The 26105-nt window shown below is 53.7% G+C and overlaps 2 protein-coding genes across 2 annotated transcripts in view; one reads left to right on the forward strand and one right to left on the reverse strand.

The window, feature by feature from the left end:
* On the reverse strand, window positions 1-4465 carry LOC124250199 (translation initiation factor IF-2-like). The gene is made up of 3 exons (XM_046682035.1): window positions 3762-4465; window positions 1495-1605; window positions 1-1275 (listed from the first exon to the last, which is right to left on the reverse strand). The coding sequence occupies exons 1-3, from the start codon at window positions 4463-4465 to the stop codon at window positions 1224-1226; spliced, it is 867 nt and encodes a 288-aa protein (XP_046537991.1). The 3' UTR covers window positions 1-1223.
* Window positions 4149-26105, forward strand: part of MMP2 (matrix metallopeptidase 2) — a 25790-nt gene continuing 3833 nt past the window's right edge. The window contains exons 1-11 of the mRNA XM_046681701.1: window positions 4149-4517; window positions 7103-7329; window positions 8178-8326; window positions 9436-9564; window positions 9797-9970; window positions 12567-12740; window positions 13617-13790; window positions 15710-15865; window positions 17082-17217; window positions 21243-21379; window positions 22478-22637. Of these exons, the coding sequence (XP_046537657.1) occupies window positions 4362-4517; window positions 7103-7329; window positions 8178-8326; window positions 9436-9564; window positions 9797-9970; window positions 12567-12740; window positions 13617-13790; window positions 15710-15865; window positions 17082-17217; window positions 21243-21379; window positions 22478-22637 (1772 nt within the window). The 5' untranslated portion in view covers window positions 4149-4361. The remainder of the gene's footprint in view (window positions 4518-7102; window positions 7330-8177; window positions 8327-9435; window positions 9565-9796; window positions 9971-12566; window positions 12741-13616; window positions 13791-15709; window positions 15866-17081; window positions 17218-21242; window positions 21380-22477; window positions 22638-26105) is intronic.

A 26105-nucleotide genomic window follows, 5' to 3' on the forward strand; every position in this document is an offset into this window, starting at 1 on the left:
TCCCACCTCTGCTCCTCTGGGACTCTGAGTGCTGGCACATGTGTGCCCCCCCGAGTGCTCCTCAGGGCTCCGTGAGACGTGAGGCAGAGACTACTCGAGGGAGGGCATGCCCTCAGCAGAGGCTGACTGGTCCTGGCTTCTCAGCTGCGTCTTTCACCACATCAGGCTGGAGGCTCAGGTTGCAGGTGACAGAAATTCAAGCCAAACAGGCTTGAGCAAGACAAACAAAACACAGAGTTGGGAGGAGGGGATGTATTGGCTCGCAAACTAAAAAGCTCAGGATGTTACCGAAACCAAGGCGGCTTCGCTCCTCGCGAGTGAAATCAGACAGTCCACCAGAAGAGGTTGTCTCACCAAGTGAAGTGTATTTGTGGCAAATAGGGGACCAGGAAGAATCATTTCCAGAGTCACGGTGTCCCCCAACAAAGGGAAGCAGGGACATTTATTTCAGATGGGGAATGAATATTCCAAAGGGAGAGGCAGGCATTCGCTTCCACATCCTCTGCAGGTGACAGTAATAAGGCCTAAGCTCCTCCTGGAAGGATCTCAGCGTTAAAAATAAGGCCAAGGTCATGGGTGGAGCTCTCGTGCTGAGGCTGGTCTGATTCAGGGTGGTTGGTGGTTGCATTCCTTAACATGACAAAAGGAGAAAGAACAATTTGGAAAAACAGTTAAATGCTTCCGAACCCATCCTTGAGCTCCTGGGGCAATCAGTGGGTGACAAGGATACTCTGGCTGCAGGCAGGGCTGGATCCAGGAATTCAGCTGCCCTCGTAGGAGCTGAGTGTCGCCCTTTCTGCTCTTCTTGGTGTCGCTTCATCTCAGGAAGCCTCTGCCCTTAAGGGCAACTCCACTGACTTCGTTTATAGCTGACAGTGACGGCTGCGTCCCAGACCCCCCAGCGAAAGTCTCGGCATTGATTTTCACTGGCTCCCATGGACTCACCAGCCCATCTCTGAACCGTCACCTAGCCAGCAGCACTGGATCCGCTTCTTAGCCAGGCTTGGGTCACATGGAGCAAGGAGCCAGAAGGCAGGTCACATCCCCTGAACCTCAGGGACCAAGAGCTGGGGAGAGGAGGCTCCCCAGAGGACAATTAAGGGGCAGCTACACGAGCGGGAGGGCAGGGTCCTGGGAAGCCACGGATGCCACTACCGCCCCTGGTGCATCTTCTTATGCTTGGGGCCTCACCTTGTCCGCTTCCTTCCTCATCAGTACAAACTTTATCTTGATGCAGCTGTGCCCAAGGACAGGACGGTGTTCATTAAAGCTTTCCTGAATGAATGAATGAATGATGGAAACGTACGCCATATCCTGGCATCTCCTAGTTGCAGCTTGTGCTCATTTCCCAGGGCTGCCGTAACAAAGGAGCACAAACGGGTGGTTTAAAACATCAGAAATGTGTCCTCTCCCAGTTCCGGAAGCTGGAAGTCCAAAATCAAGGTGTCTGCAGGACCACGCCCTCTCCAGACTCCAGGGAAAATGCTTCCTCACCTCTTCCAGCTTCTGGTGCCCCTGACAATCCGCAGCGTTCGTTCCTTGTCGTGTAGCTGCCTCCATCTGGTCTCTGCCTCTGTGGTCCCAGGGAGTTCTCGCTGTGTGTCTCTGTGCAAATTTTGCCTCTTATAAGGACACCAGTCATTGGGTTTGGGCCCACTCCCCACACCCATCCACTATGACCTCATCTCATCTTGATTCTATCAGCCGAGACTGTTTCCGCGTGAGGACACACTTACAGATACTGGAGGTTAGGACTTGAACACATCCTTTTGGGGGCGCGATTCTGCCCACCACACAGACCCTTTGCCCCTGTATTAGGACGCCTAAAAGACGCGGCCGTGATGAGCGTATTTCCAAATCTCAGTGGTTTTTCAGGGAAAAGTCTAGTTTTCATTTGCAAAGTCTACCAGGGGTCTGGTTGCTTTCATTTTGTGATCCCACCACATCAACACGGGTTTCCAGGGTTACCACGGCCGGTTAGCTTGGCAGAGAGCTAAAGGGGTGCAGGGACCCTGAAGTGTGTCTCATGTGCTCACCAACAAGTCCATTACCACAAGATACTGTCTGTGCTCTCCTAGGACCTGGCACCTCTAAATGGGCACTAAGCACCCATACTGGACACTGCCGCCCTTGGAATGCCAAAGCTACACAGGTTGGGCAGAGATGCAGTCAAAGCCGGCCTCTGCCAGAGGAGCCCCAAAGAAATGTTGTGTAAGCCCCAATATCTCACAAAGGCTTTTGGGAAAAGTTTAAACCTCAAATGGGGCAAGTGATGTAAATAGGCAAAACCGGGCTGAGTCACATGCAAGGCAATAGAGTATGGTGGGGACTGTGGCAAACCAAAGTACGCGCCTCATCTGAAAGGGGCAGCTGCTATTTGGCTACAGCTAATTGTTGCCATGTGGAATCTGGCACTGAGAATTGCCAGATTTGGGGGAATTTTTAAAAGAAAACCAGAAAGTCAGATTTTTACATGAAGTTTCCCAAATTTCAAAATGCTACTCAGGCTGGATTCAGCCCACAGGCCACGAGTTTGCAAACCCTGCTTTAGTGAGACAACTTTTTCCATTTTCACTCCCAGCTCTTGGCTCTCCAACTTGGCTCTCTGGCTATCCACAGGACATGGACAGGAGCCAAATGGGGCTGAGCCAGGAGGCAACCCCCCGCCCCCCACTGACCTCAGATTCATCCTTCTCCCATCCGCCAAGGTTTCTCCCTGGGTGAGGCTAGGGGGCCCGGCTCCCTCCTGCAGGGCAAAGGCCCTCCCAAGGGGCTCCTTTCAGTCTGACTTCTGGCAGGCCAGTGCACGCCTGCCAGACAAGCCCGTACTTGTCCGAAGCCCACAGAGACCCAAGCTGCAGAGGCTTTCTCATTCTTAAGATGAAGACCAGACTCACCAGGACTCCACGGTTCTCACAGGCAGCCTGCTGCTGACCCTTTCAGCCCATGACTTTGCTCCTCAGGCTGGTCCCTGCTGACCCCCAGGCCCATCTCCTCCCCTCCCAGGCGGGTCCCTGCTGACCCCCAGGCCCATCTCACCCTGTCCCCACCCTTTTCAGAGAGAGGGAACCTCCTGCTCCAGTATATCCTGCCACCTTTCATCTCTGGACCTTTGTTTACGTTGTTCCCTCGACTGTGCCTGAAACACCCATCTCCCTGCGACCCCCTCCCCCAAACTCCTCCCCCCCAACCCTCCTATGTCTGGTAGCTCTTCAGATCTCAGCTCAGAAAGCCACTTCTTCCAGGAAGCCTTTCCTGACCATCTTTACTAGTTTAGGAGCTGAGGTCAGGTGTTTCCACAGCCTGCTGGCGTTCCCCATCACAGCGTAGCACTTAATGAATTCTGTTTCCTGAGAGAGGGAGGGAGCATTCCTCAGGGACAGGGACCGTGACTGCTGTGTTCCGATTGTGTATCTAGCACCTAGCATTATGTCTGAGGCCAGGTAAATGCTTAAATATTAGCAGAAAGGAGAAGGAAAGGAGGGAAGAGAGACAGAAGGAAGGAAGGGAGGGAGGGAGGAAGGAAGGAAGGAAAGTTTATCCACTTTGTTTCCATCTCGCTGCCTCCTGCCATTTCTGTCCATCTCTCTCATCTCTCTCCGTCTCCACCTCTAAACACCTAGAATCTCTGTCTCGGACCACTTCTCCGTGCAGCTGACCACCTGGATCCGACCCTTCCTCCCCATCTCTGACCCTTCCTCCCCGAGAGTGCAGGCAGTCCTGTCCCCCAGGCGCCCCTGCAAGAACCGTGGCTCTCCAACCTCAGGACGTCAGGCGTCTGGAGTGGTCGCCCCAGATGTTTCCCGTAGGGGGTCCTTAGGCTTTGTGCCCGGACTGGGGGGTGGAGGTAGAGAGGTCGCGCACCGATGGTGCACGCAGAGGCCTGGAGCAGCTGGCGGCGGGGCGGGGGGAGGCTGGAAAGAGGCGGAGAAAGGAAAAGAGAGGAGAAAAGAGGAGGAGGGCGAGTGGGGGAGTGGGGCGGAGAGGGGCGGGCCTGAGTGCGCCCCCCCTCCCTCCTCGCACTGCCAGCGCCCTCCCAGCCCAGCCGGCCACATCTGGCGGCCGCCCTCCCTTGTTTCCGCTGCATCCAGACTTCCTCCGGCGGTGGCTGGAGGCTGCGCATCTGGGGCTTTAAACATACAAAGGGACTGCCAGCCCCGGCGAGAACAGGCGGCGGCGGCGCGGGCAGGGGCGCGGGGGCCGGACCATGCGCCGCTGAGCCGGGCAAAGCCGAGGCGACCGAGTCGAGCGGCCCCTCGGAGCGGCAGGCTGCGCGGCGGAGCAGGCGCCAGCCAGGCGGCGACGCGGCCACACGCACCGAGCCAGCGACCCCCGGGCGACGCGCGGGGCCCGGGAGCGCAATGACCGAGGCGCGAGCGGCCCGGGGCGCGCTCGCCGGCCCCCTGCGGGCGCTCTGCGTCCTGGGCTGCCTGTTGGGCCGCGCCGCCGCCGCGCCGTCGCCCATCATCAAGTTCCCTGGAGATGTCGCCCCCAAAACGGACAAAGAGTTGGCTGTGGTGAGTAGCTACGCTGGCCTCAACAAGCCAAGTTTAAACAAACTTTGGAGGCAGAGGATGGGGTGTCCCTGCCCCCCTCCCCCCACCCCGCGTCGGGCACACGGCGTCGGGGAGGGGCTGCAGTCAACAGCTTGGGGGGGGCTTTGGCAAGAGGAAGGAGGGATCTCTTTTGCAAACCGTAGGGGAGCTTTGGTAAGAGGAGAAGGCCTTCGATAACAACGGGGCAAGGTTCAGGACGGGGGGGGGGGGGGGGGGCGGGGGGGGAGGGGCGGGGGGCGCTTTGGCAAACATCTGGAAAGGACCCCTCTCGTAAATAACGGGGACATTGTCTAGTACCTGGGGGATTGGGCAAGGGGGGAGCCTTTGTAAACAATTTTTGGACACATCTGGGGGTTGGCTAACAAGGCCCCTGGCAAGCGTCTTGGTAGGTCTTTGGCAAAAGGCCTAGAGGGGTCTCTTGCAAATAGAGGAGGATCTTTTTAAACTCCTGTGGGACTTTGGGAAGAGGGTCCTTTGGCACACACTTAGAGTGAACTTTTGCACACGTGAGGACGGGAGCTCTGGGCAAAGCGGGGTTGGGCAAACCTTTGGAACCTTCTGGGCACCTTTGGCGCACATCTGGAGAGGGCCCTTGGAGAAACCGCGCAAAGGAAGCTTTTGGCAAATATTTGGGGCAGGAGGGCAGTGGAGAGCTCATCTTTTCCGCCTGGCCCAATGGACAAGTTGGCCAGGAGGGTCAAAGGTTGGACCTCGGAAAGTTTCCTCGAGCTCCTCCGAGGGGATCGGAGCACAGCGGGCGAGACTGGCGGCGGGCGGGCGGGCGGAGGGAGGGGCGGGCAGCGGGGGCCGGCGCGTGGGGCGGGGGCGGACGGAGCCGGCGCAGGTCGGAGCGCGGCCAGCGAGCCCTCCCTCCTGGCCGGGCTCCGAGCTGCGGCTCAGATGTTGTTTTGCGCGAGCGCGCGCGCCTGGCTCGAGGGGCGGCTGGAGGGGCGCCCTGGCCGCAGCGGTGGACAGGCGGGGCTGGGGCAGCGGAAGGGCACGGATCCTCACCCTGCAAGCGCTCTGTCTCGGGACCCCCAAGATGTTCTTTCCAGCCCACAAGGCATCTGCCCCCTGATTGCTTCAGCCACCCTAGAAATCCCCATTTTCCTTCAGACTGGTCCCCGACCTGCTCAGGACAGGACTCCCAGGCCCTCTGGTCACCCTGGGAACCCCTTCTCGGGATGTGACACCCCCACTTTCCAGCATCCAGGCCTCTGCCTCCTCTGGATAAATGGGTTGGGAGACCTTCCATTTTTAGGGAGCTGCTTTTCTCAAGGGTCTGGAACGGGCGGGCGTGATGTGGCTGTTGGTTGGGGGTGAGAGTGGAGCTTTGGAGCACTGACAAAGCTGCCTGGGTCCCCACACGTTCTGCATGTTATGGAAGTCCAGGTTGCCCAGAGGCAGTGCAGTGGGCAGCTGGTGACCATAGGCAACCCGGCTTCAACCCAGGGAGTGCACTAACCAGCTGGCCTGGTGATCTTGGGCAGGTGGCCTAATTTAGTCTCAGCTTCTTCTGCAAACTGAAGATAATAATGGGACCTGTCGCAGGGTTAAAAGGGAGGGGATCTTAGACTCTTCGAAGGTCCCTGACAAATGGTAAGCTCTCAGTAACTGTTAGGCATTATTATTATTGTTGTACCCTCTCCTACCTACCCCCCAAACAAGGTTAGGGCCCCTGGAATAAGCTCTGCTGGCTGCTTTGACCATTCCAATGCAGCACCTATCACGTATTTCAGTTAGCGTTTATTTCTGGTCCATCAGCCTCCCCACACTTGGATTTGAACCCTAGAGACTAGAAACATCTGTTGTGTTTACCAGTTTATCCCCAGCACCAGCACAGGGCTTGGCACATGGCAGGTGTCAAAAAGCCTTTGTTGAACAAATAAGCGTGTTGGTTGGTCCCTGACCCTCTGTGGGGGCCAGTTTGGTCTTGGCCACAGTGTGGGCAGAGCCAGCCGTGCAGCCCCCGAAGGACAGGATCATTTTCTTTTTGGAAACGGCAGAGCCGGGATTTGAACCCAGGTCTGTCTGCTGCTGGAGTCCAAGCACATAGCCCTTGAATCTCCTTGTAAGAAAAGTGAGGAAAATAATCCCTGTGTCCTCAAGCAGTTAAGTGGATTAAAAGAGATGATGGAGGTAAAGCCGAGTGGTAGAGAGTTATAGTTCCGAGCATGGGCTCTGGAGCCAGATTGCTTGGGTCCAAATCCAGCTCTGGTATTTGTGAGCTGTGTGATCTTAGGCAAGTTTCTTAATCTCTCTGTGCTTTAGTCTCTTCCTCTGTATGAGGGAGATAGCAATCATATGTACATTATAGAGTTGTTTGAGTGTTAGATGAGTTAACACTTCAGTGCCTGGGCATATAGTAGGCACCCAAAATGTGCTCCTAAGCCACGCCCCCTACAGCTTTCATGTCACTCAGCTAGAGAGTGACAGCCTCAGTTGAGAACCCGGTACTCCGCCCGGTACCCTTGGGCCCCTGCCCGCTTTGGTCAGGACTCTGCCATCTGAACACGGCTCTTGCCTCGGGTGCTCGTCTCTTCCAGCAATACCTCAACACCTTCTATGGCTGCCCCAAGGAGAGCTGCAACCTGTTTGTGCTGAAGGACACGCTGAAGAAGATGCAGAAGTTCTTCGGGCTACCCCAGACGGGTGACCTCGACCAGAGCACCATCGAGACCATGCGCAAGCCGCGCTGCGGCAACCCCGACGTGGCCAACTATAACTTCTTCCCCCGCAAGCCCAAGTGGGAGAAAACCCAGATCACATACAGGTGCCAGGGCGGGGCGGGGGAGGCGGGGGCTCTGGGCACTGGGTCTCCTGGGGCCCCAGGAGGTGTCTTGCGAGGGCTTGGCACCTTAAGGAGTTTGGAGTCAGACAGACCTGGGCTCGATTCTCGCGCTTACTAGCTGCGGGGCACTGGGCTACTTATTTTCCGGTGCTCTGAGCCTTGGCTTTCCAATCTACAAAATGGGTCCAAAACAAAGCCTTCCTCATAGGTAGGTGGGAGCTAAGCTGGATCACATCTATAAAGGGCTTTCACAGTGTCCGACACATAGTAAGAGTGCAGTAAATGCCAGTCATTATCGTTATTAGATGGGGTCACTGGGGCGGGCGGAGGAGCTTGATGAGTGGTTGCTAAGTGGCTTTTATGTTGTATTATAGAGTTGTTATCTTTGGTTGTTTATTGGGCTAAGAGCTCTGTTCTGTACGGTTCATGATGGATTCCAAAGATGGGATCTCTGGCCTGTGCCCCATAATGCACTATTTATGCCCCTGCCCACGCCCCCAGCCATGAGTGAGGGATGAGACCTGAGACGGCCTGAAGCTGTGGGCTGGTCTAGGACTCCACTCCATGCGACCTCAAGGCATTCTGGGTGGGCTGTTCTCCCAGTGAGCTCTGCTCAGCGTGCACACACATAGACCTGCACATGTGTACACACTTACACTCACACACTGTGCACACTCACATGTGCCTGCGCACACTCATGCACTCCTCACATGATTTTGCACACTTAATGCACATACCCTTGCACGCATTTGTGCACGCTCACGTGCACACAGTTGCATGTACACACTTACACATGCGTACACACTCACATGCATGTCTGCTACCTCCAGGATCATCGGCTACACGCCTGATCTGGACCCTGAGACGGTGGATGATGCCTTCGCTCGTGCCTTCCGAGTCTGGAGTGATGTGACCCCACTACGGTTTTCTCGCATCCATGATGGAGAGGCTGACATCATGATCAACTTCGGCCGCTGGGGTAGGCAGGAGAGGGGCCAGCAGGGGGTCCGTGTAGAGACGGGGACAATCTGGCTGTCAGAGAGGCACGGGGGTCCTGGGGACAGCTTAGTAGAGTAGGAGATGTAGACGCTGGAGTGGTGTAGATGAAAGTGGATACTGAAGAGCCACCTTGATGTGGTGGCAGATGACGTGGCCCTGGGTATACCCTGGAGCAGCGTAAGCCTGAAGCCAAGTGGTCTAGCTGCGCCCTCCAACATGGTAGCTGCTGGGTACATGGGGCTGTTTAAATTTAAATTAGTTAAAGTTAAATAAAATTTAAAATTCAGTTTGTCCGTCACACTAGCCACATTTCAGGTGCTCAGTAGCCACATAGGGCTAGTGGCTGTTGAATTGAACAACACGAAGAACATTCCCATCATCTCAGAAAGTTCTGTTGGATAATGCTCGTAGGCCCTGGGCAACTCTAGGTATGGGAGTGGATCAGAAACAATGGAGCAGTGTAGACATGAGAGTAAGTGGAATAGAATCTGGGGTCAAGGGCGCCTTGTGAGTTGGTGGTATGAACACCGGCAGTAGTGTAGACATGAAGGTAGGTAGTGTAGACATTGTGAATGTTGTAGCGATGTGAGTAGATGGCAGAGGAAATGTTGAAGACATGTGAGTGGGTGGTATGGACCTGCGTGGCAAAGTAGACGTAAGGGTTAGTGTTGTGGATGTTGGTGATAATATAACATGAAGGTAGGTGATGTGGCTGAAAGGGCAGTGTGGATGTGAGGGTAGATGGTATAGACGCTGGGGACAATGAAGGTGAGTGGTGAGGATGCTGGTGTGGCAGTGTAGGTATGTGGGTAGGTGTCATGTCATCCATGGTAGCGTAGACAGTGAAGGTCAGTGGTAGAAATACTGGGGCCGTGTAGACTTGAGGGAGTAGTGTAGGCCACAGGATGTTAATTATCAAGTCAGCAACTCTCTACTCGTTTGCTATGTCCCCAGTCCTGGGTAACCCCAACAGGACAGGGGAGGGGCCAGATGCTAGGTGGGCTAAAGGTCCCCAGCCTTGGATCGGGGTGTGGCTGGGTCTTAGGGCCCCACTGGGGCAGCTGGAAGCTGAGACCCAGTGTGTTTCAGAGCACGGAGATGGGTACCCCTTTGATGGCAAGGATGGGCTCCTGGCTCACGCCTTCGCCCCGGGCCCTGGTGTTGGGGGAGACTCCCACTTTGATGATGACGAGCTGTGGACCCTGGGAGAAGGGCAAGGTAAGAAAGGACCATTCGCATGCCCCACGCCTCCTCTCTCATCCTCTGCATGCCTCCCTGCCCCCTAGGAACAAGGACTGTGGCTTCCCTGGCAACTTTGGGCACTTCCATTTGCTATGATGGTACTGGAGAGATGGGAGGGGGAGGGAGGCCACACCCCTAGGTGAGTCAGAATCCTGGTCATCAAAGAAAGGCCCAGAGAGGTTCACCTTTCCCCCTGTGTTGCTCCAAGTGGTCCGTGTGAAGTATGGCAACGCCGATGGGGAGTACTGCAAGTTCCCTTTCCTCTTCAACGGCAAGGAGTACACCAGCTGCACCGACACGGGCCGCAGCGACGGCTTCCTCTGGTGCTCCACCACCTACAACTTCGACAAGGACGGCAAATACGGCTTCTGCCCCCATGAAGGTGAGCATCCACCTGGCCCCAGGCTTTCCTCCTCAGCCTCCACCTCCCCAGGCTGCCATCCCTCTGCCCTCCACGCTCCTCAGGCCTGGCACTGCCAGTCAACCAGCATCCTCCCAACTTCCTTCAGGCCCCACTGTTCCAACTGGAGCCACTGCTGTGTCCGTCTCACCTGTATACCTATTTACTTAATACTTTCATTAAATCAATTCCATTTTTTCGAAGTCTCACCATTAGCACTAACATTTGTGAAGTCACAGGTTTGATGTGCTAATTATTTTTTTCTAACATGCACTAGAATGAACTTAGAACTGTTAAAATGCCCAGTGGTTCTCTCTAGAACCACTCTCTACCCTCTGGCAGGATTAGGGGTTCAAGGGCCTGGAGAGAGGGTTGGGGATGCATCAGAAGCCAAGCAGTGGGAGGCAAGACTCAACACCAAGGCTGGTACCTGGCTTGGGGACACCGACCCCGTGAATTTCAGCCATCACTCCTGGTTCTGATGGTGACCCTGCTAGTGTGTGTGTGTCTAAGTCTGGGCATAGGAGCTGTTCCCTCTGACTTTCTTGATCTCTGTCTACCTTTTCGTCTGCAACTGTGTCTTAGCAAAGGTGTTAGGCTTAACTAGGTATTTGTGTGTGTGTTTTTGTCAATGCTTGAGAGAGAACATTTTCAGGTATTTTGAAGCCATAGTGAAGGATAAATTTAAAGGAGTAAGGGTATTGACATACACACTCCATCCTTTTTTAGTATCCTTGACACACTTCATACTCATAAATCTTAAAAAGACAGTATGTATAACTTCATACTCTGTCAAGTCATCACATTTGATGATTCTAGAGATTGAAAGCCCAGAAAATTTGGGGACAGTGGGAGACAGTCCAAAATTTTTTACAAATACTTCTTTCTTCCCCATCCCATAAAGACTCCTTGATCTATATATGCGTCTGTCTTTTTGGCTGTAATGTTACATGTTTGTGACTCTCTCAACCCATTGCAACTGAACGTGGAGCACCAGCCATCTTGACAGAAGGAAAGAATCAAATAGCGAGTTAATTGTGTTCCTGTTTACACATCTAGTACCAAAGCTCATGTGATGCTTTGTATTAAGTAAGAATTCCAGCCATTGCCCATTAATGTCAGAAGTTTTTAAATAAAAACATCTACGTATCTTGCATTTCCCAGTAGGGATTCAGGTGGCGTTAACCCTCTGTGTCAACCCCTGTGATGAGAACAGAATGTCTTGATAATAGAGTGGAAACAGCTGTAATTCATAAGTTTGGGAAGGTTTCCCTGTATTGGACATTAGCCATCGACTTGGTCTTCAGCCAGACGCAAGTACGCACAACATGCACGTGTCTGGGTCTCGGGGCAGAGGTTCTGGTTACTCAGCCTCTCCTGACTGCTGAGTCAGTGTCTGCGTCTCCATCCTTGTTGGGGGTAGAATCTACGAGGAGATGGGGCTTCCTGGGTGCTGGAGATACCGCTCATTGGAGGCCAGAGGCGGAGGCTGACCCCCGTCCAGCTTAACACTTTGCCTTTCCCCACTCTGAGGCCACCAAAGCATCTGGCCTCAGTTTTGTGTCTTCCCTTAGTCCCATTGTTTCTGGCATTGCAGGAGAAGGTGTCTTGGTTAGGGGGAGGGGACCAGTGAGGACACAGGGCCACGAGTCCTGTCATGGGGAGCTGGGGACTGGGCTACATTCTGGCCGTGGTGGAGTTAACGGGGGCTGGTGAGGTCACCTCTGGCGCCGTTGTGCACAGATGGTCCTTGTTACGCACTTGTGGTTTTGCTAGTTGGCAACTCCAGAGACACACCATTTTGTAGCTTTGGGGTGGATTAGGGGATGGGGGAGCAGGGGCAGAATCCAGGATAGTCAAGCCCAGACTCCGAATCCCACTCTCTCCCCGAATTCCCTGGTCATGGCCCCTGTCTTGGAGAGATGAGAGTGGGGGCCCAGGGTGGGTATTAAAAGCTTCCCAAAGACACCGCCTCTCACTCTCTCCCTCCTCCTCTTTCTCCTGTGGGGACCACAGCAGGGCCATCCTGGAAGGCGCCTGGGGTTGAAAGGAGGAGAAGCTTCCTCTGTTCGTGCGTGTGTGTGTACGTAACAGAGAAAGAACAACAGAGAGGTTGAGACTAGCGTGTTTTGTAGCTTTCCGTGAAACCCGCATCCCCTTCTCCCATTTATTTGACCATGAGCAGTTCTGGAACAGCTTTCTCAGAACCGCAGTTTCCCTGTCTGTCGACTGGAGAGACTCCTGTGGTCCTGCCCGCCGTGGATGATCTAGTCAGCAATCTGCGCGGTGTGGGCATCACCAGGCGGGGTGGAAGTGGCCTTGGGGCTGGGGTAGGCTTCTGGCTGCCCCCTGCTGTGTGCCCGGTGTTAACCGTTCATTGCTGGGAGGCGCCATAAGTTTCCAGGGGAGGGATCGGGTCTCCAGGAGCTCCGAGAAGCAGCAATTTACCTACCAGCATAGATGGTTTTTAATACACGAGCAATGCTGCAGCTCTGTGCGCAGGCAGGCGCCCAGCTGATCCAGGTGGGCAGGTGGGTGGTCTCTCTCACATTCGTACCCCCTCTCTCTCCACCCCCAGCCCTGTTCACCATGGGTGGCAACGCCGACGGACAGCCCTGCAAGTTCCCGTTCCGCTTCCAGGGCACATCCTATGACAGCTGCACCACCGAGGGCCGCACCGACGGCTACCGCTGGTGTGGCACCACCGAGGACTACGACCGTGACAAGAAGTACGGCTTCTGCCCCGAGACCGGTGGGTGTCACCTCCTCTCCCTGCCCCTCAGGGCCAGCACCCTGCCCTCAGATAGAAAACCCCCCAGAGCCCCGTCCCCTCCCCCTTTCCCTAGGACAGGGGTGCTAACCAGCACACTTAGCAGCTGGTCCAACGCGGGCACCAAATCGGAGCAGACGTTGGGCACCAACAGCTGTTCAGCCAAACTGGTGATGCCTAATGTCGGGCCCGCCCAGGCCCCTCTGAATGACCCACACTCTCTCAGCCTCCCTGACAATCGCTTCTCTCTCCCTCCAACTTTGAAGTCTCTCTTCCCTGCCTTTCTTTGCCCTAGTCTGTATCGCTATCTTCTGGTCTATTTTCAATAAAGACTCCTTTCCTTTCTTCTCTCCATCCTCCCTTCTTCCCTCCCTCTCTTCCTTCTTTCCTTCCTTCTCTTTCTTCCCTCCTTTCCACTCTCCTCCCTTTCTCCCTCCAGGGAGGTATTTACTGCGCACCTGCTTTCTGTGTGATGGAGCTCCCAGTCTAGGGATGTGCACCGGCACCATCAGCTCGGCCTGGCCCCCTTTGCCCCTGACCCCTCTGTCCCATCCACAGGAGGCCAGTTAAAGCTCTGAAATCTGGCTGCCTGGGTCTGAATCCCAGCCCTGACACCTCCTAGCAGTATTCGCTGAGACAAGTTTCGTCATCTCTCCGAGCTCCAGTTTCCCCATCCCCACGAAATGGGGTGACAGGGTCCCTACTGCACAGGGTCATTGTGGGGGCTGAGATGTGTATAACGCACTGGATCCAGCTCCCAGGACTGGGGGAATACTCAGCAAGCGTGGTTTGTTAATGTCCTCATCGTTCCCTGGTGGTGGCCTTGCCGCCCCGTGACCCATGTCTCTGCTCCCACAGCCATGTCCACCGTTGGCGGGAACTCGGAAGGTGCCCCCTGTGTCTTCCCCTTCACCTTCCTGGGCAACAAGCATGAGGGCTGCACCAGCGCGGGTCGCAGCGACGGGAAGATGTGGTGCGCGACTACAGCCAACTACGATGACGACCGAAAGTGGGGCTTCTGCCCTGACCAGGGTACGAGGCCCTGGCCCGTGAGCAGAGACACTGGCCACCCTCCCCATATACACGTCTGGGCTGGAAACCTTCCTGAATCCTCGCCCACCTCAGGCGTAGACACCGCCCCCCAGACACTCACTTACCCTGGGAGAGATGCTGCCTCTCCATGGCAGGGACACTGCCCGCTCGGGACCCACCACCCGGCAGAGATGCTGGCCATTCATGGGGGAGGCGGGTTCCTGTTTAGGCCCTGTCCATTCAGGCAGAGACGTGGCCTCCAAATAAGACCCCCTCCACTCTGGTACCTGCTTCCTGGATGGGAACCAGCTGTCTGGGTGGGGCTGTACTACCCAGAGTGTCTCAGTGCTGGGCACGGAGTACCCTGCCCCAGAGACGTGATTCTCCTAAGGGCGCGCCCCCTCCAATGGAGAGCTGCCTTCCAGGAGCTGGGTGGGCGGGAGAAGAGAGGAAAGCAGGAGTCGCCGCCTCCTTGCTCCAAGCCCCCTCCACGCAGCACGGAAGACCCTTCAGAGCCCCCCTGCCCCATTGGCACCACCCTTTGCCAGGCTGTGGGTGGGAGTTCTCACCAGGGCTCCATGCTGAGGACACAGCCGGCTGGGGCAGCTCTCTGCCCCCCAGGACGCCTGGGCTGGGGCCAGAGAGTGACCAGGAGACAGGCCATGCCCTCATGTGTGGTCAGTGTGGTGAGCAGGGTGCCCGGGGTGCTGTGCTGACTCCAGGCTGCAGGGCCCAGGGTCATTGGGCCCACGGATAGCCCAAGATGGCCAGATGACAGGGCTGTTCCAGGGCTGGCCAGAATTAGGTCAACCTCTCTCTCTGTTACTTTTCTTCTTTTGTACTAATAATGAGATGGACTTTGGAGAATGCTGGCTGACAGAGCCTGGCCATAGGAGTTTTTCCTATCTATGCTAGGACATACCCTGACTTGACCTTCTCTGCTCCAGCTTCTACCTTCAGGTAGATTCAGTGGGATTCGTCCTCTGCCTGGATGGTTTAAGGCCCAGAGCTGACGTGGAGCGCCTGGATGGATATTCTCTGAGCTCTGCCCAAACAAAGGGCCACAAACTGGGTGGCTTGAACAACAGACGTTTATTGTTTCTGGAGGCTAGAAGTCTGACGCCACGGTGTCTGTAGGACCTCCTTGCTGGTTCCCCCTGAAGGCTGCATTGCTCCACTCTCTGCCTTTATCATCCCGTGGCCTTCTCTGTTTGTCCCTCCGTATCCTGTCTTTTATAAGGACACAGTCACATTGCATCAAGGGCCCACTACACCAGTATGACCTCATTTTAACTTACACCTTAATTACACCTGCAGAGACCCTGCTTCCAAATAAGGTCACATTCCCAGATGCTCGGGGTCAGGACTTGAACATATCTTTTAAGGGGCACAATTCAACCCCAACAGCGTGTGACACAGAGTTTGCCCGCTGTCTGTGGCTGAGCCTGGCCAACCACTCCACTTGGGAATAGTTTTTACTGCTTCCCTGGGGCAGGAATGGTGGGCCCGTGGGGCCAGCCTGTCCTCTCTCTCTTACCTCCTTGGTGACCCTGTTGAGCAGCCTTCACTCCAATCTTTATAGAGAAACAGAAAAAACCAGGAAACATGATTTTTAATAAATGGGACTTCGAGGAGGGGATTTGCAGGTGCTGCTTTTTCTCCTCGGTGGCACACATGGAGCCACTCTGGAAAGGCCAAGGGGACTTTGGCTGAACCTACTTGAAAGCAATAGGCATAGTCTATTCATTCCAGAATTCTCAGGAGAAGGAAGAATCAGTACATGCCACTTCCAGGGCTGTCTGCTCCACCATGCAGATGCCCTCAGAAGACTCCTTCACTGGGGCTGGGTCCTGACTCCTCTCCTGTCTCCCTCCCCTCCCCCTCTCGTTCTGCCCCCCTCCCCTTCCTGCGGCCCTCAGGGTACAGCCTGTTCTTGGTGGCAGCCCACGAGTTTGGCCATGCGATGGGGCTGGAGCACTCACAGGACCCTGGAGCCCTGATGGCGCCCATTTACACGTTCACCAAGCACTTCCGCCTGTCCCATGATGACATCAAGGGCATTCAAGAGCTCTACGGTAAGCCTCTGCTTGGGGGCTGCTGGGCTGGGGTCTGAGCAAGTCAGGCAGCCTGGGATATAGGCCCAGGGCGCAGAACCAGCAAGGTCCTATCTCTCCAGGGTTGCAGGAGACAAGGGCAGGAGGTGGGAAAATTGACCTGGTCCAGGGGTGACAAAGCAACACTCCAAGGGAACCCTTGGACAGTACGTTTCTTTTCCAAATAACACCAGTATGCGTGCCCCTCTTGGCTCCCGAGAGCCATGCTGTGAAGCAGGTGGGGCAGAAATCGACTCTCCATTTTCTGAGCAAGTAAACTGAGGCCTGGGAAAGGTAACCCTTCTGGCCCAAGGTCACTCAGTTTAATACCCAAGTTAGGCTTGGAATCCAGGAGAATTAGCTAAATAAAGGGTAGAGTTTCCCGGGGTATGGAGTGACCTTAATGATACAGGAGTGAAAATTTCTGGTTTTCATAATGATTCTTTTATTTTAATGTGTAATAGGAATAATACAAGTTGAAACCAATGATTTATTTATTAATGCTTCCAGTGAGCCTAGAGTAAGTCCATGTTTCTTTAAAAAGTAAATATATAATGGTACAGATGGTACCTGGACCAAACCAAAATAGTGACAGTGGTGCTTGAGTGACAAGGCTTGGGGACATTGGACTTGGGAAAGGACCTGAAACCGAGTGAGAGGCCCCAGGTGTCAGGGCTGCCTCCACCACTCACCGGCTGCAAGAGACTGAGGAAGCCTTTACCTCACTGGAGTCAGTTTCTTTATCTCTAACCTGTGGCTGGTTGTCTTGTGAGTAAAGGAAGGAGTCCTTGAGAAAGTGCCACATCCCCAGTGCTCGACACTCGGGTGGCCTTCTGACTGCCCTGAGAACCTGAGCTTTGGGTTTGAACATTAAATCACTCAACCTTTCTGGGCCTCAGTTTCCTCATCTGGAAAATGGGAGTAAATAATGATGCCTGCCTCCCAGGTATATAGAGAGGACTGATGCGGCCGATGTTGGCGAAGAGCATTTATAAAAGTGCCACGGGACTCTGGCTTCTCTTCCTTCTCCTCTCGCCGTGTCCGGGCACCGTCTCCCCATCTTACCTGGGCTTGCACTAAGGCCAGAACACTGTTTCTTCTGACCCTTAGCCAGTTGGGTGGGCCGCCTTGGGGGCTCAGCGTGGTGGGGAGAACCCCTGCAGCTGGGGAGAGTCTGAAGTCCGGTGTCCTCCCCCAGGGGGCTCCCCTGACACTGGCACCGGCACCGGCCCCACCCCCACGCTGGGACCTGTCACTCCTGAGATCTGCAAGCAGGACATTGTCTTTGATGGCATCTCTCAGATCCGGGGGGAGATCTTCTTCTTCAAGGACCGGTGAGTATGGGAGCCTGCTTCTTGCCCTGTGCCCTCTGCTACTTCCCTGTTATTCTTGTGCCCCCACCCCTTGCTAAAGGACCCCACTGGGGGCTTCACAGAATGGCCTGAAGGAGACCATTTTTCCTGCTTATCAGGCAGCCTCCAGATCTCAGTGCTGACCACAAAGGGCATTTCTTTTGCTCTCTCCTAAGCTGAGGGTCTTCCAGATGTCTTGGCTTTGGACTGTAGTTTGGGTTCAAGTATGCTCTGCATGTCACTCATTCTCCTGGGATTAGCAGCTGCTTTATAGAGATGACAAAAGCACGAGAGGCCAAATCAAACCACGCAAGCACCTTAAAAGCCTCCTCTTGCATCATGTCTAAGAATATTCCTTTGACTGAAGCAAATCACATGGTCAAGCCCAACACCTCCTCAAGGGGGTGGTGATGGAAAGTCACATGGGAAGCTCATGGATGTATGATTCTAAAATAGGGATGGAGGGAAGAATTGGGAACATTATCCGGGCTACCGCAGGGCTTCTCCTGGAATGGTCTTGACCTCAAATGGCCAAATTGTTCTATGTAGGGGGAGCAAGTAACCATAGGGTAGAGAGAGGTGGTATCCTTCATGCTATAAAGGCCCCCACTCAATCCATCAAGGTCTGAGACTCACCCAACTGCCTTAACCCTCCTGGAGAATGGCAGACAGTACCCAGGACTGCATTAAAGGGTCCATCCATCATACATACATACGTACATACATGCTTATACACATCCATCTGTCTATCCTCTATCTATCCATCCATTATCTATCCATCCATCATCCATTCTCCATTATCAATCCATCATCATTCATTTATCATTCGTCCATCCATCCATCTATCCATCCGTCCGTCCATCCATCTGTCTATCCATCCATTCATAGACTACGGTAGTTGACAGGGTGAACTCTGAAGCCAGATTGCCTGGGTTAGAATCTTTGACCTGCTACTTATTGGTTGCATCATCATAAGAAAGCCAATTATGTACCTTCTTTCTACCTCAATTTCTTCATCTATAAAATGGGACTAATATTCCAACCATCTCATAGGGCTGTTGTAAGGATTAGATGAGCTCAGTGCTTAGAACAAGGCCTGACACAGGGTAAGTGTGTTCAAGCCTACTGGCTGTTATTATCAACAAATCATTACTTGGCCTGTACTGTTTTTCTAGGCTTTAGGGGCTGGGAGTGGGGATGGAGTGCTGGGAACAGAGGGGCTGCTTAATGCCTGGATCAGTGTTCTCAAAGAGGTCCCTGGACCTCCTGCCCCAGGACCACCTAGAGTGTGAGTGGTAAATATGTGGCCCTGTGACTGGAATGTCTGGGAGTGGGCCCCAGAAGTCTGCATTTTAGAAAATTCCCCCAATAATCCTGATTCATGTTAATGTTTGAGCATCCCCATCCTGGTTTGGGAAACAGAGGCATAGAGAACTGACAGTGTGCGTGACAGAATGAAAGAAATGTGATTGCAGACGCACTAGCAAAATGCTTTTTTGGCACATCCGAGTCAAGGAAGGCTCCACAGATAAAGCAGCACTTGAGCAGGCCCTTTATTTATTTATGTTTTTTTTTTTTTTTGTGGAAGATTAGCCCTGAGCTAACATCTGCTGTCAGTCCTCCTCTTTTTGCTGGGGAAGACTGGCCTTGAGCTAACATCTGTGCCCATCTTCCTCTACTTTTTTATATGTGGGACATCTGCCACAGAGTGGCTTGCCAAGCGGTGCCATGTCCACACCCGGGATCCAAATTGGCGAACCCCAGGCCACCGAAGCAGAACGTGCGAACTTAACCGCTGCACCACTGGGCCAGCTCGAGCAGGCCCTTTAAAGAAGCAGATTCAGATGGACAGCGGCGGGGCTGCCAGGTTGTGAGGGTGTTTGTGACAGGGAACTGCAAAAGCAAAGCCATAGAGATGTGAAAGTTCTTGGCTTACACTGGGAGGAACAGAGAGCCTGTTGAGGCTGGAAGACATTCCTCAAACTTATGTGAAGGGCCTCCTCTGCTGTAGGCACTGGGCTAGGGGCTGGGGGACAGATGCCAGCAGCGAGATGGCAAGAATGCAGAGAGAGATGAGACTCAAAATGCAATGACAAGTCAGATACCATCAGGCCTCGAACGTGCAAACCAGGCTGTGTAACTATAGGTTCCGATGCTGTCCTGCAGCCCTCGTTACAGGGATGGGGGAGAGGTGAGTCAGGGGGCCCCCTTCCCTGCCACCGTCCTTAGCCTGGGGCACTTCCCACTAAGGACGCCCTGACCACACTTGCCCATGTGAGAAGTGTAGACCCAGGAAAGGGTGCAGTGCGCGGGCCCAGGTTGGAGCCCTCCCTGGCCTGACACATCCCACTTTCTAAAGGAAGTTGATGAGTGTTTAATGGGCTCATTGAATCCATCAGTAAATGTTTAAGTACCATCCATGTGCAAAACTTGGTGCCAGGCACTTGGGGGGATGAGAAAGGCAATACAGCAAGACGCCTAACCTCAGACTGTGGAGTCAAATCTGGATTCAAATCCTGGTAATACCATAACTCTCTGAGCTTCATTTGCCGAATAAGGATCTTGATACCTTCCTGTATCAGGATGTTTTGCTGCAAGTAACAGAGAACCCCAGCTCAAACCAGCATAAACAACGGAGAGAAATTGCTTTCACGTGGTATGAAGCCTGCCTCCAGGGTCAGAAAGAGGGTCAGTGACTCATTGATATCTTTGTCCACTGCCATCCTCTGCATTGACTTTGTTCTAAGACTGGGTCCCTCATGGTCACACAGTGGCTGCCAGTGGCAAGTGGGTCTACAGGCTTCCTTGCCCACATCCAGCAGGAGAGAGAGAGAGAGATCTCCAGATGTGAAGTGCAAGTCTGTCTGTTCAATGTCATTGTGCCAACAGAAGTCACAGTCGGCAGCTGCCGAATGAGTAACAGTTGCCAGGGAATGCTAAGCTCTGACAGGCTTACACCAGCAGTTCTCAAACTTTGGCACACATTGGCATCATCTGGAAGGCTTGTAAAAACAGAGTGCTGGGTCCCAAGCCCAGAGAGTCTGGTCCATAGATCTCAAGTGGGGCCCAATCATTTGCATTTCTGAGTTCCTAGGCAATGCTGGTGCTGCTGGTCTTGGGACCCTAAACTTTGAGACCCAGGGGCTTAAGCTAATCAGAATGGGGATTGGGTCCACCAGTGGGGAAGCAAGGATCGTAAATGTGAGCGTTCTGGGAGGAAGGATGATAGGGAAATAGATAGGTAATAGATGCTGGGTGGACCGCCAAGAGTGCATGTTATAATACTATGAGGATTACATTTTACAAGGCACATGAAGTGCTAGACACTTAGTAGGCCCTCAATAAATGACAGCTCTTACTCTTGCCAAAGTGCACAGATCCATTCCATTTCAATTCAGGGAATGCTTTTGAGTGCCATCAGCCCGTGCCTCAGTTGGCTTCTAATCTAGTCAGAGAGATAAGACATTTAAAAAACAATCAGGGGCTAGCTCCGTGGCCGAGTGGTTATGTTGGCGCGCTCCGCTTCATGGCCCAGGGTTTCGCCGGTTCGGATCCTCGGCGCAGACATGGCACTGCTCATCAGGCCATGCTGAGGTGGTGTCCCACATGCCACTACTAGAAGGACCCACAACTAAAATATACAACTATGTACGGGGGCGATTTGGGGAGAAAAAGCAGAAAAAAAAAAAGAAGAAGATTGGCAACAGTTGTTAGCTCAGGTGCCAAAACAAGCAAGCAAGCTCTTCCAGCTGCTCAGGGCTGATGATTTTTGAGAGGCTCAGAGGAGGGAGAACACAGTATGGACAGAGGGAGTTCGGGAAGGCTTCCTGGAGGAGGGAGCAAGAGGTTGCTTCTCAGCCCCAGCATCTTGCAGAGACGGCGCTGCCCATTCTGCAGTCCTTCTCCAACCTTCCTTTGATCTTGCTTCCAGGGCTTAGAAAGGCATGTGTGGTTACAGCTGCAGAGTGACTGAAGGTGCGGTTTCCTGTGTCCCCTTCCACCCCCAGGTTCATTTGGCGGACAGTGACGCCACGTGACAAGCCCACAGGGCCCCTGCTGGTGGCCACATTCTGGCCTGAGCTCCCGGAAAAGATCGATGCTGTGTACGAGGCCCCACAGGAGGAGAAGGCTGTGTTCTTTGCAGGTGTGTGGGACCGGGTCCTGCCTGGCCCCAGGCTCCACGGGGCTCTGCACCATGATTTCTGTACACCTGTAGGTGCCCTTTCTCCTTTATGGGTCCATTCTTGAAACCATCATTTCCGAAAGCGTGGGATTCGTCTGGGAGATTGATTCAGACACTCAGCATCAGATAGCATTGACCCACAGAGTGAAGGTGCCATTTCCTTTTCTATAAGGAAAGTTACAGCTTAGTGCTGGTGTCTCTAAAATCTTTCTAATGCTAGAGCCTTTGGTAGTCAATGCTTTTAGTTAGAATTTTTTAAAAACCTGTTTGTTTTCATTTTTAATGGTTTAAAATAAATTTGTCTCTATAGCTTTCAAAATGAATTCCTTGACAGCAAAATATTAAGTAAATAATAGTACAAGAAGTTTCTATAAGTGGTAAAAATCACCAAGGTCAGGTCTTATGGCTCACGCTTGGGAAGCCCTGCTCATTCACCAGTTATCTGGGCACCCCCATGTACCAGGGATCCACAGCCCTGCTCCCTTGGAGTTCACAGCGGGGGCAGGGTGGAGGGGGCCATGGAAGACAAGCAGGCTGTTAGGAGGGAGAGCAGTGAGGGCTGTCATGGCGAGGGAGGACCCTCAGGTCCCTGCCATGGTCTGAGGTGGGGGCACAGGGGCAGCGTCCTAGAGAAGCTGAAGGCTCGGCCAAGACTGGGTACATGTTCCACCAGCCGGCTCCTCATCTGCTCCATCCCAGAGTAGTCATGAGCTGTGGCCACGGCAGCTACTGGCCCACAGGTCATCTTTGTGCAGATTAGAAAAAGATGCTGCTTCATCGCAAGCGTGACACTTAGCGTGCAAGGCTTGTTGAGTAGAGCAAGGGCTGGATTCGTCCCCCACTCACCTCCTTGGCCAGGCCTCTTCCATAACCAATTGTAAAAGAGCCTGTGTGAGTCCCAGTTCTGGGCACCAAATCCAGAAGGGAGCAGGGACTCCCTGCTGAGTGCCTGTTGAGAATGGCCACAGCGGGGCCGCCAGCGGATGGATGATGGGAGGGACAGGCTGGCCCGGGGGATGTCCACACCGGTCACCCACACGACCTTTGCTTCCGCTTCAGGGAATGAGTATTGGGTCTACTCAGCCAGCACCCTGGAGCGAGGGTACCCCAAGCCGCTGACCAGCCTGGGGCTTCCCCCTGATGTGCAACGAGTCGATGCTGCCTTTAACTGGAGCAAGAACAAGAAGACATACATCTTTGCTGGAGACAAATTCTGGAGGTAAGGGAGGGAGGTGGGAACGAGGGCAGCACAGCTTGGTCCAGGGACATAGTGAAGACACTCTGTGGCTTCTTGCCTCCTGGGTTAAGGTCAGAATTTGGTGAGCCTTGGATGCCCCCTCTCTGGTGTCTAACCTGCCAGGGCTGCAGTCCCCTTGAAAAGCCACCAAAGAATGAACCATCCTTGTGTACACTGCTGTATAATTCTGGTTGGAACCTCCTTTCCCTTCTCAGAAGTCTTGATTGGGCCCATATTTGTCTGGTCTGGAGCCTCACATTCTGGGGTGACTCACTGAAGAAAGAGTAATAAAAATAAAGATAATAGCTGCTGTTACTGACACTATGTGTCAGACACTGTTCCACGAGCTTTATGAGCTGGGTATTATTACTATTCCCATTTTACAGATGAGGAAACTTGGATTCAGAGAGGTGAAGCATCTGGCTTAAAGTCACACAGCCAGGTCACAGCAGGTTGGGATTTGAATCCTGGAATTCTGGCTCCCAGAGAACATGCTATTCTTCATACTCTACACTGTACCTGAGATAGTGGGGTCCCAAGAGATGGAGGTGGAGGCAGGGGTGGCAGAGGGCGACATATGATGAAGACCGAGAGATGGGTGCACCAGCTGCCCACAGGAGCCAGCATCTGCATCAGGCCCCATTGGCAGCAGCAGGCACTCTGGCACGTCTGCAGTAGGTCCAGTGGCTGTGGGCACAGGCTGGCAGGGGCCAGTTTGGAAACACGTAGCTCTCTGCTCCAGATCGTCTAAAAAGGGCTGAATTCTGAGGCACCATGGTCAGCGCTGAGGGCCAGGGAGCCCAGTATCCAGGTCAGCAAGCGGCAGCCCAGACCTCGAGAGTTTGATTATAATGCTTCACATTTCCCAGTTGAGGAAACTGAGGGCCAAAGAAATTAAATAGCTTGTTATTTATATGTAAGCGTGTTGGCTTCAGAGCCAGGATTATAACTGCTTCTCCTGTCCTCTGACCCTGTGCCCCTCCAGTGTACCCACAAGGGTCACTTGTCAGTGGGGAGGGGTAGTTGGGTGTCTTCAGCCACGCTCCCTCCTAGTCCCCCATGGTCTTCCTGCGCTGCCCCTGCATCTGGCCCTTTGTCTGCCATCCCTGAAACAACCCTGCTCCCCCCCAAGGCCCCTCTCTCCTCCCCTCCCCCTATCCCCCGGCCTCCCTGCATTCAGAAGCTCTTTCTGTCCCAGGCTGCCTGTGTCTGGGTGGAATTCCAGACATATTGCTAAGATACTTAGCAACTTAAGCTGATCGACGTCTCAAGCCTCCAGAAAGAAAACAGTCAGCCAGGAAACCATGGAGCAGGCTTTCCGCCCACACACTCCAGAACATTCCAGGCACACGCATGTACTGCGAAAGGCATCTCGGCATGGCAGGCACTGGAATCTCCAAATCTTAGAATCGTGCACAGTGAGAGGCACAGATTCTCAGAAAACGGGATCTTAGAATCAAAGAACCCTAGTGTCTTAGAATCATGGTGTAGACAGGACTTTCATAATCACCCTCCAATGCACCCTGTGTATGTAAACACACAGGAACAGATGTGTCCCTGTGTGAATGTGAGTGTGTGTGCATGTGCGCACACACACGCAGTGGCAGTGTCTTGCTGGGTTTTGGGCAGAGTTGTCTGCCTCCCAGTCATTTTCTGCAACAGTCCTACCTCCCAAAGCCAGGGTCCAGGATGGACAGATTGCTTTACAGAGGAGGCTCCGTGACACTTCCTTAAAAGATGCAGAGCTGAGGGACCGGCCCGGTGGCATAGTGGTTAAGTTTGCGCGCTCTGCTCCGGTGGCCTGGGGTTCAGGTGTTCAGATCTGGGACACAGACTTACACACCACTCATCAAGCCAAGCTGTGGCAGCATCCCACATACAAAATAGAGGAAGACGGGCACAGGTGTTAGCTCAGGCACAGTCTTCCTCAAGCAAAAAGAGGAAGATATGCAACAGATGTTAGCTCAGGGCCACTCTTCCTCACCAAAAAAAAAAAGTGGCAGAGCTGAAGGCCCAGTCAGAGGCTCTGGGCTGGGTTTCCAAAGGTGACAGATCTCTCTCCCAAGAGAGGCAGCTAATGAGCTTGAGGTGCTGGTCCTGATGTAGAGTCTGCACAGGTTCCATAGGCCTCCTTGCTGGAGGAGAGAGAGCCCCAGAGTGATGGAGGACGAACAGCTGCCTCCAGCCTGGGCATTCCCTAGTTTGCACCAGGGAGTGCTCAGCCCTTGCTTCTGGAAGCTTCCGCTAAGCCCTCAGATATATATTCAACATCTCCTGTGTGCCAGGCACTTAGCTAGGTGCTGGAGGCAGTGGTCAAGAAATAGTCACTCTTGCTTCGAGCAGCTAACGGTAGAGGCAGGGAAAGCATAGACACATATTTGAATAAAATACTGATGGCTCTCCTGAGGGGCCCTGTACCACCTACCGGGGCTGAGGCTGTGCCTCTCACCTGTGTTTCTCACTTAAGGTACATACTATGGGGCCACTGGCCCCATTTTCCGGGTGTGAAACTGAGGCTGAAGTACCTCAGGGACACACCCATGGAAAAGCCGGGACACAAATGTCTGTTCTTTTTTTCCCTTTTTTTGAGAAAGATTAGCCCTGAGCTAACATCCACTGCCAATCCTCCTCTTTTTGCTGAGTAAGATTGGCCCTGAGCTAACATCTATGCCCCTCCTTCTCCACTTCATATGTGGGATGCCTGCCACAGCATGACCCTTATGATAACGGTGCATAGGTCTGAACCAGCGAACCCCAGGCTGCTAAAGCAGAATGTGCGAACTTAACCACTGTGTCACCAGGCCAGCCCCATGTCTGTGTTCTTAACACCTGCTGTACACTGCAATTTCTACAGTCACAGAGAAGGACAGAGTCACAGAGAAAGCTTTCAAAACAGCGTACCAGGGAGCGGGAAACACTATAGGAGGAGACTCTGCCCGCAGGAAAATGAAGAGACGTGGTCCCCTTCAGAGGCAACGTCTTCTGATGCCCTGATGCTGTGTTCTTCCTAGAGGAGACGACCTCGGAAGCAAATTGGTTCACTTCTCTGAGCCTCAGTTTCCTCATCTATCAAATGAGGTTGATCCCCAGCCTCCCTACCTTCTGTGGGTAGAGTGAAACAGAAACGGGGCGAGTTCAAGGACACGTAGCCCCGAGCCATCCTTACTGCAGGGGATGAGGTGTGAGTGGTCCGTGCAGGTGAGGTGGATGGAGCACTGGGATTTTGAGCTGGAACTTGCTTTTGGGACCCCAGGTCACGAGGAAGCACATTAGGTTCTGCAAGAAGTCCTGGGATGGAGCTGGGATTAAGGAAGCTTCCATGCAGTTCTCAGGGTGATGGGAAGACAGGGACGACTCCTGTAGGAGGGAGCTCCTAGGGAAAGCTGTGGACGTCTAGGGTGGAGGTGGTCGGACTGGCCAGGAGGAAGAAAAGCCACTGTGAGGCACTGC

The sequence above is a fragment of the Equus quagga genome, chromosome 13 (assembly GCF_021613505.1).
Source record: "Equus quagga isolate Etosha38 chromosome 13, UCLA_HA_Equagga_1.0, whole genome shotgun sequence".
NCBI lineage: Eukaryota > Metazoa > Chordata > Mammalia > Perissodactyla > Equidae > Equus > Equus quagga.

What these genes read in the sequence shown, in the direction of transcription:
- LOC124250199 (XM_046682035.1), bottom strand. Translation starts at nt 4,465, where the DNA reads ATGGGCGACGGCGCGGCGGCGGCGCGGCCCAACAGGCAGCCCAGGACG. An exon ending in CAGACGCCTGACGTCCTGAG is followed by an intron (nt 1,606 to 3,761) that starts GTTGGAGAGCCA and finishes AAATTTGCACAG; the next exon opens with AGACACACAGCGAGAACTCC. An exon ending in GGCACCAGAAGCTGGAAGAG is followed by an intron (nt 1,276 to 1,494) that starts GTGAGGAAGCAT and finishes TCATTCATTCAG; the next exon opens with GAAAGCTTTAATGAACACCG.